This window comes from Biomphalaria glabrata, chromosome 9 (assembly GCF_947242115.1).
Source record: "Biomphalaria glabrata chromosome 9, xgBioGlab47.1, whole genome shotgun sequence".
In the NCBI taxonomy this organism is placed as follows: domain Eukaryota; kingdom Metazoa; phylum Mollusca; class Gastropoda; family Planorbidae; genus Biomphalaria; species Biomphalaria glabrata.
In genome coordinates, this window is record NC_074719.1 from 39,275,482 (window position 1) to 39,297,121 (window position 21,640).

The window sequence follows — 21,640 nt, forward strand, 5'->3', positions numbered from 1 at the left end:
TGTCACAAGGATCGTCGCTATCAAGGTGACGCAGGTGCTGCCAGACACTTTGTGCTCTGTCGGATTCCTCCCACTTCTCATGAATGAGTGCTCGGATTTCTGCCGTCGCCTGTAAAAAACTTGGTGCTTCGAGGTGTGTTGCTGTCAAAACTCTCTCTTGCGAGGGCTTCTGCCGTTTCATTGCCCTTCACGTCGTAATGTGAGGGCGCCCATTGCATAAAAACGACAGCTCCAATGGCTCTGCTGATGTTATCTGCGGCGCCGCCTGCCTCTTCTATGACATGCGACCCTCCCCCTCCGCCACCCGTAGCTAGGAGACGAGAGTCGGTGACTAGCACCCCAGTAGTAGCGCTAGTTTCATGTTGGGTCATTCGGGCTCTAATAGCCTCGAATGTTTGTTTCTCATGTTTTGGATGTTCATTCAGAGTTGATAATTACTTCCTAGTCCAAACCTCCCGCAGGACAACGGGGATGGGAGCGGGCAGGGTTTGAACCCTGGACCATCGATAAATCTGAACGACAGTCCAGCGCGCAAACCGCACGACCAGGCAGCCATCCTCTCTCTCTTTCTATTTCATTCTCTTTTTTTTTTCTACCTCTTCCTTAGTTTCACACACACCACAAATACACAAACACAAACACGCGAAGGAAAAGGCTTATTGTGACTGCAACGACTCAAATGCCCCAGTTAATTCAAACACTGCCAGATACATAGACCGTACTATGAGGGATTAACTTCAGCACGAGCCTTAGTGCATGTAGACTTACAAATGAGAATGTATTATATAGTTATTTAGCATCTTTTTATTGTATAAAAACTAATGGGGAGTTATTCCCTTTATACCACCTTATCGGTCAAGGAATATTTTTATTCTCTTGTGTTCGTGATGCCAAATAAAATATTTTATTGTCACAAGTTAATTAACTAATTTGTTAATTTTTTTTATTGATTTTTGTGTTGTCAGGTAAAAAAAAAATGATCGTGCAACGTTTCAGCTTGGTCCTAGTTTTGGTTTAGGATAAATAACGTGTACAAACTATTTACCAGATAGTAAGTCGATATAAGCATTGTAAATGCTTAGCACATGTACTTCACACATGGTTCCCGGTCACTTCATCCCCGGTCACTTCAACCCCGGTCACTTCATCCCCTGTCATTTCATCCCCTGGTCACTTCATCCCCCGGTCACTTCATCCCCCGGTCATTTCATCCCCAATTAAATATTTTATATATAAATATGATTATGTAGAATGCTTTCTTTTTGACATTTTATGACATATTACTAATGCGTTTATAGTGTTTCCTCTTCCACTTTGTATTCTTAATGAGAAATCTTATAATATATGGTAAATCTGGATGTGTACTTATCTATAGCGTAATGATCAAAGGCCAAGGTGTGGTGCAAGTATTGGAAATCTTTTGAAAGATAGAAGTGCGATTAGAATAATTACGATAACTCTGATAACTTATCATCAAAGGCCAAGCTGTGGTGAAAGTACGATTATGTTTCACTTTATTTTATTTTTCAATCGCTCTTTCTTGAAAATTGGGGCGTCATTTTTAGCCTTGAAATAAGGTTTTATTTTTTTCTAATAAAAGCGGACTTCCATTTCAACATTAAAGTTACAAATTGTGTTATAGGACTTTATTTCTATCGATATTTCATTTCTACATGTATATGTAAGTATGTATTTTGTTTATTGATATTCATTGTAGATATCGAAACTGGTGGGCCTATAGTTATGTGAACATAAATACCCGTCAGAATGAGGTTCCTATATCCTTAAAATTAATTGAGTGCTTATTTGAAATAATCTTGCATGTATATTTAGGGTGTGACTCTCTCTCTCTATCTCTTTCTCTCTCTCTGCCAGTAGGCGTCGATCTGATGTATTTTTTCCCACTCCACAGCATCGTTTTTATGTGTTATAAGTGATCAGCAGTTCTCTATTTCAAATAGCCAACATTCCCTGGCTCCCCGAACTGTTAGAGAAATGCCCCTGGAGTTCACATTAAGTTGTAAAGGCAGATCTATCCTAGTTTATGAAGGATATGAATTCTGGCTCAAGAAGAAGGCGCTGAACGGAAACATGAACTGGAGATGTAGCAAATATCAAACACACAAATGCCTGGTAACATTAGTTACTGCCCAAAATGATGTAATCAATCAATCATCTACTCACAATCATGAATGTAACAGAGATAAAGCCAGAGACCAGCAGTGTACAAAGAGTTTCTATTATACGACTCCTTGGAGAAAAGCGAAAATAATCGATTTCTAGTTTTTCGGTGACCGACGTAGCAAATGTTGGTTTGCCGATGGTACTTTTAAGGTTGTCCCCTGTTGATTTTATCAACTCTACACAATTCACTTTCAATACGCTCAGGGTGTGATTCCACCAGTGTTGTACTGCTTGCTTCAGGGCTAAACCAGAGTTACGTATGATAGATTGCTGGAAGCAATTAAAGAACTTGTACCAAATGTAACACCAGAAATTATTGTTACAGACTTCGAGAAAGCCGCCATGATAGCTTTACAAGATAAGTTTCAGACATGCAGAGTAACGGGATGTTATCTTCACCTCTGTCAAGCTGTATTACGTAAAGTAAATGAATTGGGCATGAAGAGTGAATATGACGGTTGTAATGAGTTACGTGGTAAGATCTCTTTCGGCTTTGGCCTATGTACTTGAAGAACACATTAGTGATTCCTTTGCATTACTCGCCGAGTCCATGCCACAACACGATCGGATGCCGGAACTCTTATTCTACTTCGAGTATACCTATGTACGTGGTCGCAGACATCGTGGCAGAGGAGATAACTATGCTTCAGCTTTATTCTCTCAAAGAACATGGAATAAATACATGGACGTTAATCGGTGGTGTTGCGCGAACGAATAACGCATTTTCTGGGGTATCTACAGTGCATTATCCTGCTATTAAAAAGTTATATTTTAAAAACCTAATGTGCTATTCTTACTGACTTAAACCCTGCCGCACCGTACGATGCATTTCGCGGCAAGCTGTTTCCGCAAAAATCTGTCACTGCCAATGTCTGAAGCCTCCCACCTGCTCTAAGGACCTCCATGAAAGTGTGGCGCCAAGTTGTACTAGGATATCATCGCAACCATTATTATCCTTATTCATTTTGTTGGAGAACATGTCCCGCAAAACTCATGCGACGCTCTTTCATAACCTTACTAAGGGGTCGACTCCCATTTCGGCATAGGATTTCCTTAATTTAGACTCGATCTCTATAATTGACTCTTAAAATCTGCCTTAGCCATCTTTTCTGAGCCACATTTATTGTTTTTCAATTTCGACAGATGACTATTCACTGCTCTTTATTAATGGAGCCCAGTGACTGGTAGAAATATGTAACCTCTTTTGACTACGCTCTTTAAATTAGGTGACTGTAGTTTTGGTTAGATTTTTATGTGAAAAGGGAAGTTTTATCGTCAAATTTGTTAAGGGGTTTAAACTAAGAAATCTCTGGTGACTGTAGTTTGCTTTAGAATAATATTGAAAATAGAGGCTTTTTATCTCAAAACTCTCTGTAGGAGGATTTTAAACTCAAAACAAACTATAGGGGTTTTAAACTTTAAAAAATAACCCTCTGGAAAAGGAGAATTTTTTACTCATATTCCCCCCTTGGCTTGCCTAGGCCCATAGAATTTTTAGTGTGTAATTTGCTTGTTTTTTATATTGAAGAAGTATTTTTCAGCATTAAACCCCTACGAAAGGAGGGGAGGGGGTACTCAAAACTCTCTTTCGATACGCTTATAGTATTTTGAGTGTGTAATTTTCTTTTTTTTATATATTGTTGAGGTATTTTTTTGCTTCAAATCCCGATGAAGGTGGACTTAAAATCAAAACCCTTTAGGTTACAATCATAGTATTTCAAGTGCGTACTATTTTATATATTGAAGAGGTATTTTTAGCTTCAAACCCCACTGAAAGGGTAGGGGGGTAAACTCAAAACCCCTTTGGCTATGCACATATAATTTTCTGCGTGTCATTTTTTTTATATTAAAGAGGTATTTATTTAAGCTTTAAACCCCGTAGGCCACTCATAGAATTGGGTGTGTGTAATTTTTATACTGAGGAGGTATTTTTTAGCTGCAAACTCCGCTGGAGGGTTTCATAGAATCTGGTGACTTATATTGAAGAGCAGGTCTTATCGTTAATTTCGGAGGGGGGTTTAATATCAAAATTTTCCATAGCTATGCTCTTGGAATATAGACATTGTCATTCACATTATTATTATTTTTTTTTTAGAAGAGGGGGATTTAACTGCAAGATTTTAAACTAAAACCCCCCTTGGCTGAGCTGGGGCAAGTAGTGGTTTAGTATTAAAATCGCACATAAAATAAACAAAACAAAGCAAAAAATCAGTCACTAAATTCCGATCTCCTTCCTGAGGGGGGGGGGGGATTACATAGGGGGGGGGGGGGGTTGAACCCCACTGGCTACGCCCATGCTTACCCGTATCTATGTGTTAATCTAGTCGTGCATGTTAAGTGAAGACTTACACTCTGTTAAGTCATTTCTTTCCAGACCTGATTCTGGAAAATAATGCTAACTCTAGCCTCTAAGCTCTAATGGCAGTATGGAAGACGGAGCATATCTACATGCGGTACTAGTATATAAAATAAGAAATGCGCCTTTATCTTTGTGTCTTTCTGAGTATTTTATTAGGTCGTGTGTTGATGTTTGTGAGTTATGCCTCAGTTTTTTATGCATTATTGCTGTTTTAATTTTCCGTGTTGTGTCCTGAAGTGTCTCTAAATCGAATGTTCTTGATTCCAAGGATAAGGAATGAGTCCAGAGTTTCACATGGCTGCCAAGACCCTATTGCGACCTGAATATTTTTTCCACATCTAATGCAAAAAAAGCCGTTGTCCAACGAGTGTCTATTTAAGTTTTTTCTTTCGTCATCTGCGACTGTCGTCTACAAGGAATTTTTTGGGCCTTAAATGTGCGTCCCTCTTTCAGAGTTTATCTTCTGCCAGCTACTTCACCCAATGCCAGTGAGGGCAAAATGGCATCTGAGATTATTTTTATAGCGTTTATGGGATAGAGAAGGGGCTATTCTGTTACGCCTTCCTTTTTAAGCTTGCTAAATCTAGTAATGGCTTAGTGTACTTACTAACCAATAATTATAAATATCTTCTTAGTAATGTATTTTTTTAAAGATATCAAAAACACAGCAATAATTATTAGCTATCGAAATTTTATTCCTTGATAAAAATATTTGAAAAGAGTATTTTTGAAATATATTGGACTTAGTTAAATAGGAATATTTTCACTAATTCATATTTTTTTAAATCTAGGACATCAAAAGATTTGAACCGTGAAGCTGGTCGACATTTAACGTCTTCTTCTGACACCAGAGATGATCAAGGGAACGAGTCTAGATTTCAGAGTACCTGAAGAGGTTTTAAAAACATTTCATTTCACAAATCAACAAGTGAAACTTTTCTAATTTAATAAACTTATTGTATATTTTTGTAACCTTTATTCATATATAATTTTTAGCCTTACCAGCACTTTTGAATTTAGAAAAGTCTCAGATATATTTACGTATTAATTATGGCGTAATAAAATATTCATTTTTAAAAGTATGTATGTTAGTTTAAAGTTATCTCAATACTTATTATATTTTCTCATTATACACAAACGTCTATCATAGAAAGATGAAGACGACTGCGTACCAAAGACCTTTTCTTAATATTGAATATGTATAAATTACTGCGAGAAACCGCTTGGCTATCTATCAAAGGAGATTTAGTTTAAATCCCAACTTAGTCTGAGTTGTGTATGTGAAGCGCAAACATTCAGCACAGAAACCTTCTTTCACCTAACCTTACCTACAAAAAAGATTCTGAACAAAACGATAATTAGTATTTAATCACTAATCACATTCTAGATAAGATAAATATCATAGTGACTTTAAAGTAACAATATTGATAGTATGTATTTCAATAAGCACTTTCATTTTTTTCCTTAAGAATATTTTGTATAATATGCGTTTTATACGTTTTTTTAAGGCTCTTTATTGTATTGAATATGTTATTAATTTTAAATGTATAGATAAGGTTAATAGTTATTATTTTTAAAAATATAAATGTATGATAAATGAATATATGGAGATTCTGTGGCTGAGGGGTAAAGCACTTGTAACTGGAAGTCCCGTGTTCGAATCCTGGTGAAGTCTCTAGGTAGACCACTTCGGGGCCGATTTTGAGTTTCCACACAAACTGTCTTTGTAACCTTGTTTGTTATGGCGAATAGAAGACGTCTGAACATATTTAATAGTCCACATTTAATGAACCATCTTAGAATTTAAAAATAACTTACGGATCTGACGAGCTTGTTGACCACAGCCTATCTGATCAGCAAAAGGCTGGCAGTAAATGTCCACAAGTCTTTTAGCAAAGTTGCCAAAGTTTTGGCCACAGTGATTTTTTAGTGATTCCAGAATGCAAGTTTTTAGTTGATTTAAGTAGCTGTAAGTAAACGATAGTTTGAATTAAATAAATCCTGCAACTCAATATAACAACATTACAAAAAGAGTTATGCTTTTACACAAACTCATTAGCGACATGACAGGTCCATTCATGGGTCCCGCTTTTCGCTAAAGGAATGCAGTTTAAAAAAAGAATGCTTATATTTTAAGAACAAATGTTAGAAACCATGAGTTATGAACTATCAATAAATCCTATCTATACCTTAAATTTCAAAAATTGAAGTTTGTCTTATTCTTGTTTCGCTTTCTTCACATAAATGGTGTTTTACTTGTGTATACACTAAAGGTATTTTGGCAAAACATGTATTTTTTATGTTCAACTTAAAATAGAGTTAACTTACGAACAGACATTGACTGACTCCATCCCTTCGTCATTAGAAATGGCGGTAGAAGTGGCCAACTGCAACTCAAGCTCGACATTTTGCCCGCACTCGCCCATTCCTTCTTGGGCTGATAAGAGAGCGGTTTGATCGTTGACACATGGAGAGTCTGAGATGGAATCTAGCCCTGGTAAAGAAAATATTAACTGCCTCCGACTTGACGTCAAGATATGAGGACATTATGTTTTACTCTACCACTTGTTTATTTAGGGATTTTTTAGGGGGGTGGGGGGTGGGATAAAACCCTTACTCAAAGTACAAGAAAGTACCCTCGTAGCCAAAATACGTTTAAATCTAAAATTACTTTTCTAGTTAGGGAGTTTTACAAGCTGGCAAACATCAAATTTCAAATGTTGTAGTTCTTTCTTTACAAAGCTTAAACCATCTGACTCTGTCTGTATTTTATCCTATTTCCCATAACGGATCAATTTAAAACTTTGCACAGTTATTAATTGAACGTGACAGGACTTGAATCAGTAAATAATTTTTTTGCAAACTAGTCAATTAACTATTGGAGATTATTTATTTTGTTTGATATCAAAATATGGGCAATAAAGGCTACTTAATGAGAGATTTTGTTAAATATATGAATTTAATCCCTTTATAAAGTTTTGTTGTTTTTTTGTTCACCCACTTTCCATTCTCGAATCCATTGAAGTTTTGCATAATTCTTCTATTTGGACAATACACAAATCAATCCAAAAATATTAACCAATTAGTTAATCATTTATTAATTAATTAGCTTTGCTTTATAAAGCAGATAGGGAGCTAAACCCTGTAAATTGTCAGATTTTCATTAACAAGCGGTTCTTTCCTTTAGATAGCATTTCTTTTTAAATTTTTTTTTTCAAATATCATATCAGAAAATTTTTCTTAAGTCCACCAAACTCTAAAGAGTAGCTAGGGAAAAAAAAGCGGTTAGTCGTTGTGCTGGCCATAAGGCCTTCTTGTTTACCACCCTAAATACTCCAAGTTGGAACAAGATGTATAATAGAGTTAAACATATTGGACAGCATTAGCTGGAGACAACGTGCAAGCGAAATGTGTTCTGAGTTCAAGTTTGACATTGTTGTGGAAATGTTTTATTTGAAGAGCACATTTTTCCCCAAAAGACCAGCCATATAGGAAGCAGTACAATGTATATGAAAGCGAGTTCGATAAATACAACTAGACAAAAAATGGTAAATGACTTTCTGCATAGATATGATCAATTATATCTTTTAGCTTTCATAAACTTTGTTAAGAAGAGTAATGGATATTGCATAAAGTTGTAATAAAGTTGGCTGTATTGTCACAAGAAACTAAATTTTTATGAATTCTCTCTTAGGACTGCCAGTCTTATCGTTTCCAAAAAAAAAAATATTTTATTTTGTATAATATGCCCCAAATAGTTTTAGACGGTCACATTATGGCCTGGAATCGACAAATCAACAAACTTAAAGTGTGTACGTATATATATGCAAGCTAGAATTGTTCTCAAACCTTCTTTGCCCTCTGCCGAACAAATGAAATTTAACGCCTGAGCTTCTCTCATGACCATGGTTAAGAAAGTGTTATCTTCGCAGTCATCTTTGTTGTCGTCAAAACACGTTTGTAGGTCATTGTTTTTCCTGGAGAAAAGAAATGTTCAGAAACAGGTTTGTAAGTTGTTGTTTAGAATCTATGTATATATATATATATAATCTTACATCTTACATATTCTTTTTTTTATTGCACAATTCATTATTGTGCCTGTGTGTCCATGTGCGGGCTTAGTAAAAGGCTAACTAGGCAAGTGCCTGGGGTCTCTAGTTTGGTGGAGATTTCAAAAAGGACTGGAAAACAATATTCTTTCCAGATGAAATGGTGAAACTTAGCCCCTATGTTGGAGTACACTAGCCTGACTAGGTTTTATATAAACCGCGTACTTTTATTTTTTCGCTGTTATTTTTTTTCATTTTTCTATTTGGTTTGTGGCCACCAAATTCAGTTCACTTTGGGCCTTCAATTATCTTAGGCCGGCCCTGTCGGAGGATTAGATTCATTTTATTTAATTACGTCATTATTTGGCAGACAAAACGTTCAATTATACATGACCCACAATGGTCTTATCTTATATATTACAGACGTTACTTCAAAAAAGATGATTACGTCCTACGCGTCATGCATTTAGTCATGCATATTAATCAATGACCTAAACTCTTATAAGTCACTGATTTTCCTGGCTAGCTCAGGCAACCCATTCCATGCTCTAATCGCAATAGGGGAGAAGGAGTATTTGTACACATCTTTCCTTGATTCTTATCTGCTTAGCTTATATATTACAGACGTTACTTTAAAAAAAGATGATTACCTCCTACGTGTTATGCATCAAGTCATGCATGTTAACCAATGACTTAAATTCTGTCAAGTTATTGGTTTTCCTGGCTAGCTCAGTCAATCCATTCCATGCTCTAATAGCACTATGAAGCATTTGTACAAATTTGTCCTAGCATATGGAACGAGGAATGTGCCTTTATCCTTGTGTCTTTCTGAGTATTTTATTAAAATTTTTTTTGTAATTGAAGATTATGGTTCAGTGTTTTATTTTTAATTGCTACTTTACTTTTGAGTCTTCTCTGCTGAAGACTTTCTAAATTTAGTGGTCTAGGCCGATTAAGGATTTGCATTAGTGCTCCTTTTTCCCATCGTGCTATTAGAGCATAGGATTTGTTGCCTGAATCAGCCAGGAAAACCAACGACTTGGTAGATTTTAATTACTGATTAACAAGAAAAGCGCTTCTCAAACGTTTTAGCTCGGCGACCCCCAATTACGATTCACCAGTAGGCATTGACCCTCTACCGTAAATAGGTCTAGTTAGGTATAGACCTTAAATGTGATTTTGCTAATGAAGTAAAATGATAAATTTTAAAATGTAATGATGTATTGACATAGCAAAAGTTTTATAGAATAGTCTGCAACATTTATTTTTGAATGACAATAATATTTAAAAAAAAAAGAAAAAAAAAAGAAGTAACTACCAATGAAAAAACTTTTCTTCAATTCAAGCAATGATGTTACACTCACTAACAGATCGTTCTGTTTCTTCTGGTACTATGTTGTGTTCTTAAATATCTTTCCCAACTGCCCCCCCCCCCCTTATTTTAAATTTCATTTTATTGAGGATACACGTTCTGTCTTTATATGATTTATTTTGTAACGTCCGAATCTGAGTACTATTCCTTTACTTCGTACATTAGAGTGTCCGTGTATACCGATTTAAGGTAAAAGTGTGCTTGTTACAACACGTAAGAACGGACCAAAAATAAAACTGACAATGAAAAATAGACGAGAATCTTAAGTGATTGAGTGTCCGTTCGGCATAATATTTCTTTGTGATCTGACCGCTGTGTCTTCTAAAATCCATATTAGCAAAGTCTGCTGAGTCACACTTACGATAGCGTAGTTTTTATTACAATTTGTTTTGTTTTCTTTCATAGGGATTTTTGTAAAGTTAAACTTTCTAAATTTGTAGTTACAGAAAAAGAAAGATAAAGTAATATAGAGCAATACAATGTGATAGTATGTAGTTTGTTTTGTAGCAAGTAAAGAACGTAAAAAAAAAGGTTAACTCTTTCTCTCCGTAATTATTTTTCCACGTTCTGAAAGATCCTTTATTTAGCTCATTACTATTTCATTACCCCTGTTATGATTGGGCTTTAATAGCTTTGTTGTTTGTTATCAGAAAATGTTTTATTTGGTATAGAGTTAAAGGGAATTGCATGCTCTTTTTAAATAATACAAATTCAAGTTAAAAATTAAACATAACTTTAATGTAATGAGGTCAAATCAACGATGGTATCGTCAATTAGGAGAGAAAGAGTTATGAAAGATGTAGAAAGAAATGGACATAAAAAGACAATGTCTAGGATGCTATATTAAACATATTGATTGCCAACTAAATGAAATGTAAGTGTCTTAGTGTTTCAGTGCTTAGTGATATGATTCTGCATGGCTAAAAAGTTGAAAAAAAAATGTAATGCCTAGCTGTGAAATGTCAATATTTGTAAAGCCGGATGCGTCGAAAATGAAGCTACTTATAGATCTCCTTAAGTCATTGGCTAACATGCATGGCTAGATTAACTAGGAACACGCGTAGGACATAATCACCTTCTTCTTTGAAGTGACGTCTGTATTAAATAAGATAAGAGAATCTTCATACGAAAAAGAGCCACAATTATAAGACACATTTAAATACAAAAAATAAACACGTGAAATGTCTGTCTTACCGACATAGCTGTTCGTATAGTTCTTCATCTGGTATGGAAACAAAAATGGGTGTTTCCAAGTCCGACAGGTAAGAAGCACACTGTAACAACCCAGTGCACTGCTCATCTCTCTTGGCTACATTCGCTGTGTCTGTATTTTTGTATAGAATTAAAACACATACTTCTGTAGGTATTGTCTTAAACTTGGTCACATTTGAAACATAATAGAACTTTTAAAACAAATAACAATCTTATGTAATGGGATAAGTTCAACAATATTCTATTTTGTACAAGTATCGACAAATGAAATCAAAGAACCAGTGTCGATAACACGGAATAAAATTAAAGTCCCTATTTTTTTTTGGCAGAATATTTGATACAATCATCTTCCGTAGCATAGTTATTAATATAATGCAGTGATGCATTCATTGTGCCACCAATTACTGTCAAAGGGAGGCTACTGATAACACACATATTCAGGGAAAACTGAATTTTTTAGATGGATTTTTTTTTCTTACATGAAATAATATGTTGATGTAAAGAAGACTTGTCCATAGCACATCTACTGTTAAAAAATTATTAGCGAATAGATTCCTTTAAACAACTATATGTTAAGTTGGCCTATTGTGAGAAACACTTTGACATCGAACAAGAAAGATTCCTATCGCAAACACTACCCATGAAGACTATATGTAATACGTAAGTCTTAAATGTTTCAGATACTTCTTCAGATTTCAGGATTCTAGCACAAACCTACCGCAGGAAGGATGGGTAAGGCGGCGGGTTCTAACCTGGAAACACTGAGACGACAGTTCGGAGAGCATATTACACGACCAGGGAGCCATCATTCAAATTACAAAGATTCTTTCAGGAAGCGCACAATAAAACTCTGTGGCTGTTTACACCTTCATACAAACTGAAGCTTATATTTCCCCTACCAAGAATTGTAAGTCAATGTTTCATTGTCACATAGAACTACAACTCACGTGTACATCACTGACCCTGGGAAAAGGTGATCATTTATTTTGGTTACCTTGGCTCTTTTATATTCAATGATGTGTTAATTCTTTTTGAGGACATCAATTACACTTTTTTGTTTTATTACAGGATAGCAACTTGTTACGGCCGCTTCAATTAAAGAGTATGGGAGTATCAGTACGAAAGCCCTAGTCTTTTTCCCTTGTGTGTTGGGCACTCTGATAAAAAGTAACTACTTTTAGTTTTAAACAGCTAATTTATTTGAGAATTGTTAAAATACGACTGTTTAGCCACTCTGCTAGCAACAAACCGTACGATGCATAATGATATATTAAATACTATTCAAGTCCATTTTAAGTCCTTTTCTATAAAAAAAAAAAAAAAAGAAAACATGTAATTTTAAATCTAATTAAAATATTTTTTAAACTGTAACTTTATGCTCTAAAAGAAAAAACAAACAAACACATTTTAAAGTTGACTTGAGTTTCGAAAAAAAAAAGACATTACGAATATCTCCAAAAATGAACATTATTTAACCCTTAAAGTGCTGAGCCTTTTTTTTTTTTTTTTACAATTCTAGTGTTTTGAGACTAAACCACCAAACGCGTTTAAAGGGTTAATAACCTCAAGTTGGCATTAGACATGAAATGAATTAAAAGAAAGCAAAAAAGACATAATTAAAAAACGAAATATTACTATATCAATTATACTATTTGATCTTTTTATATCGTCTTACCACAAAAAGCAAAAGCCGCTACAACTAGAGTAACTAGCTTGTACATTTTATAGTACACATTTTTTTTTCTCAACTAGAAGCTCAATAATTAATAATAATTATGCACTGAGAATTTAAAAAAAGCGGAACCTTTATTTACTATGTGACTCTCGTGTACTAACCACACTAGAAATGAAAGCAAACAATTTCCATGTAATGAAACTCATACAATGTCATCTCTCTAAACAACCTTTTAAAGTATTCAAGAATTATTGCTAATCCTCCTATTAGCTTGTAAACTCTTAATAAATTTAGAAAGTACAATGGGTGGAAGCCGGATTCGTTTTTCGAATACAGCTCAATCTTTTTATCCCAGAAATCTGACAGTTTATGTATATCTTTGGGAAAAAAATACTAACTATCTGGCCACATAGTGTAAACTCTGGTTTGACCGTCCTAATTTTTCAAAATATAATCATCTTAAAATTTAATTTGGCTTTCTTCTTTTCATTTCGTACAAGCTTCAGCGGAAATTCCCGCACTTAAATGTTTCTTTGCAATCTGTAAGGAGTTTATTTAAAAAAAAAATAGCCATACAGGGACATTTAGCGCATCGTCTTCTGTAGCAGTTCCAGTCGACATTTCCTTCTGGAATCATGAGCTGGACTATTAATTCAAGAACTTGATTGTGAAACGGTCACTAGTAAGATTCCTTCCAATATTGAAGCATTACAAGAAATAAATAGATATAGAAGCGATTAACAATTTTTTAACTACCGGTATGTTACGTGTTTCTATCAGCATTAGGGTTCAAACACTTCGCACATTCTATTTTACCACAGCTTATATTACCTTACTCTGTTTGTCGATCTAAATGTATGTCTATTTGTCTTTCTTCGTGATACAAAGTGTGTTCACGTATTTTCTCTCACACCCATTCTCTTATCAAAATGAAACTTTGCACAAGTATTTATTGGCATAGAAAAAAAAACATGAATCACTAAATAGGAACCAATTAGACACTTAATTACATTGTTTTAAACAGTAACAAGGGAAACTAATACTTTAGTATCACATATATAGCTAAACTTGTTGGGTTTAGTCCCTTTAAATTATTGTTAATGTTATTTCTCCCACACGCATTTTTCAATCAACATGATACTTTTAAAAATTATTGATTGCACCTAACAAAACATGAATCAATAAACAAATATACTTTATTAGTCAATTAGATTTTTTTTTCGTAATTAATTATTTAGATTAGAATCTAAAATGGGAAATAACTGGTAAATTATTGATGGATATAGTTTTAAGGGCGGAGTTCTTTCCCTTTCGATAAGCTTTTTTTTTTAAAGGGTTCCGTTAAAGACAGTTTGGGAAACACTGCCTTAAAGAAAAATATGGCAGGAGACTTTCCTTGATACTACCAGTTTTGGGTTCTACAGTACAGTGCCTACACTAGTCAATGTCATTTGTTTTAAAATTCTTACAAACATAGTACTTTCTCATAGTGAGCGAGTAAAGCCAGTGTAAGTCAGAGCTAAGGGCTTCTCCTAAAACCTAGCAGCAAAGTTAGGCAGAGCCAGGCCAGGAGGAGTCGGAGGCTTGCGCAACATTTTTTTAAACTAATTTTTTCTTTCTAAAGATTCATTTTAGCCACGAGAGAAAAAGTTGACAGTCGTACAAACAAACTGACGACAAATCGAAAAAATAACAAGGTTTAAAAAAAAGTTTCTATGGAAACACAAACTCTTAATCGGTTCCCCTAAGTGGTCCCCCCAGGCAGATAAAAAGACAGGTTTCAAAATATTCAAACAGAATATCAGAATAAAATTCTATCAAAGGCAAATGACAGAGAAGAATGTAGAAAAAAGGTTGACAGATCTTGTGTGATGGCCCAGCAGCTCAAGGGATAGGTGAAACTACCGTGAAAATGAAGGAGAAGTTCGATGTGAACCTGGCCTAACTAATGTCATATAATGATTTTCTAATTGATCTAATTGTTCTGTAAAGGGTCAAAGTCTTATTTAAAGCATCTTTAAAAAAAAAATTATAAAATCTCCCCTTCTTTTGGTGTGGAGAATGCCATCACTAGTAGTTCAAGCGATAAAATGAAAAAAACTACTTATTAATTGTTGTTTTAAATTATGTTCCTTTTATATGCATAATGAATAGATTTTTTGCTCTTTAAAAATAATAGTAAACATTTTTTGTACATGTAATAATTAACATGACAGAAATTATTTAACTTAGCAATGCAACTGTAAAAAGAAAATTGACAAAAAATCTGAAACCGTTTGCATAAATGTGTTAGAAATATGGTAAATAGTAATGTCCCTTACAAAATAGAGTTTGTTTGTTACTAACAGTGAATACTTGTAAACAATTATATATTTTTATGAAAAAAAACTGCTTGCTTAGTTGATTTAAAAAATTATTTTTTTTCCCTTTCAGAAAAAAAAATAGCCTTTGCATCAGAACACTGAATGGTCTAAAATATCATAATGTAGGATTTTAATATCTTTTCTAGTTTATGAGATAGTTTACGAGATCTAAACGGGACGGACGGACGGACGGACAGACCACACAAAACTAAGAGCGTCTATTCCCCGTTCTAAAAATAAGCAGCAAAGTGAAAAACTGCCCAAAACTACTAATAATGATTAATTGAAAAGTTCTAAGACAGTATATCAGGAAAATAAAAAAAAACAAACTTCTGAATAAGAACAGATGTAAGGGCGTCAATTAGTATGGGTAGAACAGCGTCCGTTAGGCAAAAGATTACGCGAAATTAATAGATTTTAATAAGCATGTTCTTAAGTGGCACTATGGATGTGACTAAATGAATGGGGAGAGAGGACGACGAAGTTCGATGATGGAGGTTGTTGATATCGGCCTTGTTTTGTTTATTTAAAATTTGTATTGTCGTTGTTCCCTTGCTGTTGAGTTGCTTTCTATACACTGACAAAGACAGACAGACAGACAGATACATAGATAGATAGATAGATAGATAGATAGATAGATAGATAGATAGATAGATAGATAGATAGATAGATAGATAGATAGATAGATAAATAGATAGATCTCTACAGTACGTACTTTTAATATTTCGCAATTTTTTTAGTTTTTTATGTGCTACCACTAATAACGGCCTTCACACACTCATTCACTAGGCTGAAATGTCACCCAGTCATTACAAACCAGATCTAGAATACGTTAACATATTGGTATAAAGTCGCTTCTCTTTACATTCGGTGATTTCATATTAGACCTTGTGCAATCCTATCTGTGGCCTACACTTTTAAACACCAGGTGAATAGTCAGCTCCAGCACTGTTATTATCCTTTGACCTTTAAAAAAAAACTAGGTCGTAATTTGTGGAGGTTTTGTCCTTAAGTTTTTTGTTGGGTTTGGGTTTTAGAATGGTGGACTCCCAGGACGACGACGTGAGTATTTATACACACTATTTAGTTTCAAATGTTAGACACACATACAAATTTGACCACAGCGAGACTTCTGTACGATGTCACCGTGAGAGCTTTTTTAATCCATTTTTTTTTAAATAGACTTGAATTTAAACTTTGGGCTCAATCCCCTTCAAGGGCACTAATTCCCCTTATAGACACATCTGTCAAGTACGATTAGTTTCCCTTGTTTGATACCAAACCAAAAAAAAACAACAATTGTTATTTATCTAATAGCTGTTGTTTTTATTGATTCTCGGATCGTCAGGTTCAAGAAATGATTATGCACAATTTCTGCTTGATCCGAGATTGGGTGACAAATAACGTGTACAAGCTTTTTAACAGACAGAAAGATTTGAGTTGACTAAAGGTTTATAATGTGTTTGAAACCAGAGGCAAATTAACCTGTACGAGTGACATATATGCAGTGACTAACTCTAACCCGAAATATCACAAGCGCTTTTATCTTAATTTGTATAGATCCGGGAAAGGCTTCCAAAAAAAAATTGAGTCAAAAATTATCACAATAGTTAAGCAAAGTGTGAAAGACATAGTCTTAAATTTTGTTTTCATTAAAAAATGGTTATCCGGTGTTATCTTTTGTAGGCCTTCTTCTTGTGTATTTCTAGGACATATGAACACTATAGCATACAAGGTTTTTTTTTTTAATCAATTCTTCGTGTATGAAGCTGATCTCTTTTTTGTAATATCGATTACCCTGAACTTTTGCCTCCTGTGTGTTTTTAGCCGCTTTACAGCAACACCAGAATTTCCTATCCGGGCGTATTCCTGGCCCTTAGATAAAGGAATCATGGCTGACTTATGTGTCATGGTCCCTCTCCTTGCTCAATAACTAATATGCAATTCATTTTTTTAAGACTTTTTTTTACCCTGCTTCAACTTATCCCCACCCCCCACTCAAAATAAAATCCTGTTGTCGCTCATGTATAAATCTATTCTAGAAGATTTAAGTCCACGTGTTACGTATATTTTTTTCCAAACAGCCATTGAGAGAGGTTTGCATATAACTATGGTATAATTATAATAAATGAGCTGGGAACTAATTAATTCAAAACTCGCGTGTGAGAATTTATTACGTTCCAAGCATGGGGCAATATATGAAATCAAATTATCAAGCAGAGGCGTAGACTTTTCGAATGTTCCTTGGAGTATCGACGGTATTTTCTTATAAAATTGTTATGGAATGTGTGTGCGGGTTGCTATTAGATGAATAGATTCTCATGAAACCATCAGTGAAACTATAGCGGATAATTTGTTCCTATTGGCTTACGGATATTCTAGTTTAAATCTTTTTCTCCTAATTGACGATATCATCGTTGATTAGACCTCATTAAATTAAATTAATGTTTCATTTTATAAACATGATTTAGTGTTATATAAAAAGAGCATACATTTCCCTTTAATTCTATACCAAATAAAACATTTCCTGATAACGAACGACAAAGCTATTGAAGCTTAATCATAACAGGGGAGTGAAATAGTAATAAGTAAAAAGAATAATTCCTTCAAACGGGGAAAAATCATTACGGAGAGAAAGAGTTAACTATTTATATATGTAAGTCCACACAGTTGGAGTCATAAATGGGGAGGGGGGGGGGTGGGAGTTGAAGAGTGTTGACAAGCTGGGGATCCGTGTTTCCTAATTTACGTTGGACTACGCGTAATATAATTATTTACAACATATATATTCAATATACTAGATCTATATTAGGTTTAGATTGCTCACCATATTAATAGTTCGTTTGTGATTTCTACTTGCATATAAATTGCAGATGAAAGCTGTGTATATATTGTCTATAAAAGTTATGTTTATATCTATATCAAAAAAGAAGTTTGTTCAATGTAGAATCAATTTGGAAAGCATTTCCAGATCTTCAAGGAATTCAATGGACTCGACAATTTCAAAACAATAATTCATGTTGAACTAGTCTTCCAGCAAGACCTCAACTTTTGTTTAAAATACTGGGGTCTCTACTAGACTCGAGCGTGCGTTCATAGAATCTGCTTTCATCTTTATAGGCACTAAAGATTCTAATTAGATTTTTAATACTTTTATTTAAATCTATAAGCCTTAACATGTTTATTGTAGATCTAAGACTTTGTGGTTGAAACAGCCGTCAATGTTATCAGACAACATACTATAAGGTTTTTATTTTTTTAATACTATTTAAGTATTTAATTGGACTGAAATTATGAATTATTAGCTTTATATCATGTCATATGTATTTGTACGTATCTTTGAATTAAATGTACAGTTTAATTTTTAAATAATCATACACATCGTTTATTAATTTATGTACAACAGGGTGTGTATGGTGTGTCTGTTAGGCTCAACTTCGAGAACTGATATAATTATCAAGCAAAAATAAAATATAATTTAATTTAATAAACGCACATATTGCAATTAAAGTTACTTTATCACCTAGACCAGTGATGCTCAACCTAATTCGACCTGTGGGCCATTTTAACTTTCGAAACGCGTGTCGCGGGCCACATCAACAAAAAAGGTACGAAAAATGAAATCAAAATTCACCTGAAACTATTGGATCTAGTACTTACATTAATTAATGGGATAGTTAAAGCCTATCATTTTTTACGCGTCTTAAAATAGTTTCATTTCTCTACTTAAAATGTGAGCAACATTTTAGCTAACTTTATTACCAACTTATTTTCTTGTCTCTTTTCGGTAAATATTCTCATCGGTCCTCCAATCTCTAGGCGTAGTTTAACCAATCTTTTAGACGCGGCTCAAACCAAGAAGGCCTTTATTTGTTTTACAATGTCGCTATACGTGTTTTTTTTTGTTTGAAACAGCCAGCCTCTCTTTACAAAACAAATATGTTGGCTTATTATCATGTTCCACAATAAAAAGATCCATTCTCTTTTCCTGGTAGATTCTACAATCAGAGTTCCACTTCATAAACTCATAATCGCCCACTCGTTAAAGGCCCTAACGAAGGTAAAAATACATTTACAACTATTTTAAAGGGGGAGGATTATCTACTTTTGTGCCGATGCTTCGGCGGGCCGGATGGAACAACATCGCGGGCCGGTTATGGCCCGCGGGCCGTACTTTGGGCATCACTGACCTAGACAATTGACTATTGCAGTTATAATCGAATAAATGAAAATCAACTTCTATGGACCCTGGAGGAACTCTCTGGGTATGTTATGGAATAAAAATGTTCACTGTTTACTGTGGGGACGAGCGAAAGCTGTCCTTGTGGAGCATTACCAGAAAATGCTGAACATGTCCTCAAAGCTTCATACTATATCAAGAGGCCCGAAGAAGACTAACGCCCCAAAACCCTCCTATAAAAGAAAAACTATACAGAGAACTGCCTGATCTGGAAACCACTGCGCAGTTCATCTCAGATAGAGGATTACTGATCTGAGCCCTCCGACATGTAAAATGAGAACGAAGAAGAAGTTCACTGTACAGAATGATTGACAAAAATGCTTACCAGAAATAGTTAGTACTGTAGATATACAACACAGCAGTAGAAGACGATGCATTTTGTTTTTCAAGCAACACACCAAAAATACACAGCTAGAGCTTGAAGTTGAAGCCAAGGTTTGCCTCCCGTGTTAGATAACTACATTATATAAAGAGTTTGCTAATTCAATTTGTGTAATTAATTGAGAAATAGGATTAAAAGATTTTTTCATACAGAAACAAAAGAAAGGGGAAAAAAAACAACAAAACAATGACAGAAAAGAGAACAAAGACTAACACAAGAGGACAGAAAATTAGACAAAGTCTAACACAAGGCAACAGAGAGGAGGACAAAGTCTAACAAAATAGGACTAAAAGGAGGACAAAGTCTAACACAATAGGACTAAAAGGAGGACAAAGTCTAACACAAGAGGACAGAAAATTAGACAAAGTCTAACACAAGAGGACAAAAAGGAGGACACAGTCTAACACAAGAGGAGAGAAAATTAGATAAAGTTAAACACAATAGGACAGAAAGCAGGACAAAGTCTATCACAAGGCAACAGAAAGGAGGACAAATTCTAACACAAGAGCACTGAAAGAAATACAAAGTCTGACACAAGAGGACGGAAAACAGGACAAAGTGTAAGCAAATAGTAGAAGAAAGGAGGACAGAGTCTAACACAAGAGGACAAACATGAGGATAAATTCTAATACAAGAGGTCAGAAAGAAGGACAAAGTCTAACACGAGAGGACAGAAAGGAGGACAAAGTCTAACACAAGAGGACAGAAAGGTGGAGTGTGACAGACGGGCAAAAAGGAGAGATGAACAGACTCGGCTTTCAATACCATACAGCCACATCTAATGATAAACAAACTGAGTAACTTAAATATAAGCCCTTACTTACAAGCATGGGTTCTAAACTTTTTAACCCAACGGTCCCAGTATGTTAAAGTCAACAACACCAAATCGTCAACTCGAGTACTATGAACGGGTGCTCCACAAGGTTGTGTGCTTTCTCTTGTACTATACACTCTTTACACTAATGACATAAGAAGCATCTATGACTCAGTTAAACTCATGAAATTCGCTGATGATACTGCTATAGTCGGTCTTATTTCAGGAGACGAAACTCAGTATCGAAGCTCGATAGAAGAGTTTACAAACTGGTGCACCGACAATTTTCTAGAACTGAATGTAACAAAAACTAAAGAACTTATAATAGATTTTAGAAAGAAAAAACAAACTATACGTGAACTGCAAATAAACACTACATCTATAGAACAAGTAAAGGCATATAAATATCTAGGCGTTATCATCAACAACAAGCTTTCATGGGAAGACCACCTTGGAGCTCTGACAAAGAAAACAGCCCAGCGACTCTTTTTTCTATACAAACTCAACAGTTTTAAATTAAACAAGAAGATCCTTGAGACATTTTACGGCGCAACTTTACAAAATCTGCTAACATACGGAATAAGTAGTTGGCAAGGCAACGCCTCATCTAAACTGTTGCAACGTCTAGAAAACATCATTAAAAAAGCATCAAAAATTACACTCACAACATTACCACATTTAAAGGAACTTTTTGAACAAACGTGCCTAAGAAAAATCGAAAAAATCTTGGAAGACAACGGCCACCCGCTCCATCAGAACTACGCCAGGTCGTCGCGAAGTGGGCGACTGCTGTCAATCAAAACAAGAACGGAGCGGTACAAAAACTCGTTCGTACCTCACTCGGTCAGACTCTATCACCGCCACTCATTGATCAGGGAACATGAAATGCACCAAGATACCAGTGTGTAGTCGCTGAATGAACTCTTTATGTTGTCTGTTGTATTTATGTGTATGTTTCTGTTGTGTTGTCTTTATATGAGAAAAGAGTCC

The 21,640-nt window shown here is 34.8% G+C and overlaps 1 protein-coding gene across 2 annotated transcripts; it reads right to left on the reverse strand.

Moving 5' to 3' along the window:
- Positions 1–5,214: 5,214 nt before the first annotated feature.
- Positions 5,215–20,794, reverse strand: LOC106052725 (uncharacterized). 2 transcript variants are annotated; one of them, XM_056041988.1, is made up of 7 exons: positions 20,661–20,794; positions 19,780–19,911; positions 11,159–11,288; positions 8,393–8,520; positions 6,872–7,037; positions 6,362–6,510; positions 5,215–5,430 (listed from the first exon to the last, which is right to left on the reverse strand). In XM_056041988.1, exons 2-7 carry the CDS (start codon positions 19,829–19,831, stop codon positions 5,372–5,374), a joined length of 684 nt encoding a protein of 227 aa, XP_055897963.1. In that variant the 5' UTR covers positions 19,832–19,911; positions 20,661–20,794; the 3' UTR covers positions 5,215–5,371. The 2 variants fall into 2 exon arrangements, with proteins under 2 accessions (XP_055897963.1, XP_055897964.1); XM_056041989.1 differs by lacking the exons at positions 19,780–19,911; positions 20,661–20,794 and adding an exon at positions 12,852–12,903.
- Between the last annotated feature and the right edge of the window lie 846 nt (positions 20,795–21,640).

What these genes read in the sequence shown, in the direction of transcription:
- LOC106052725 (XM_056041988.1), bottom strand. Translation starts at nt 19,831, where the DNA reads ATGCATCGTCTTCTACTGCTGTGTTGTATATCTACAGTACTAACTATT. An exon ending in GAGTCAGTCAATGTCTGTTC is followed by an intron (nt 6,511 to 6,871) that starts GTAAGTTAACTC and finishes GTTTACTTACAG; the next exon opens with CTACTTAAATCAACTAAAAA. An exon ending in TCAACAAGCTCGTCAGATCC is followed by an intron (nt 5,431 to 6,361) that starts GTAAGTTATTTT and finishes AAACCTCTTCAG; the next exon opens with GTACTCTGAAATCTAGACTC.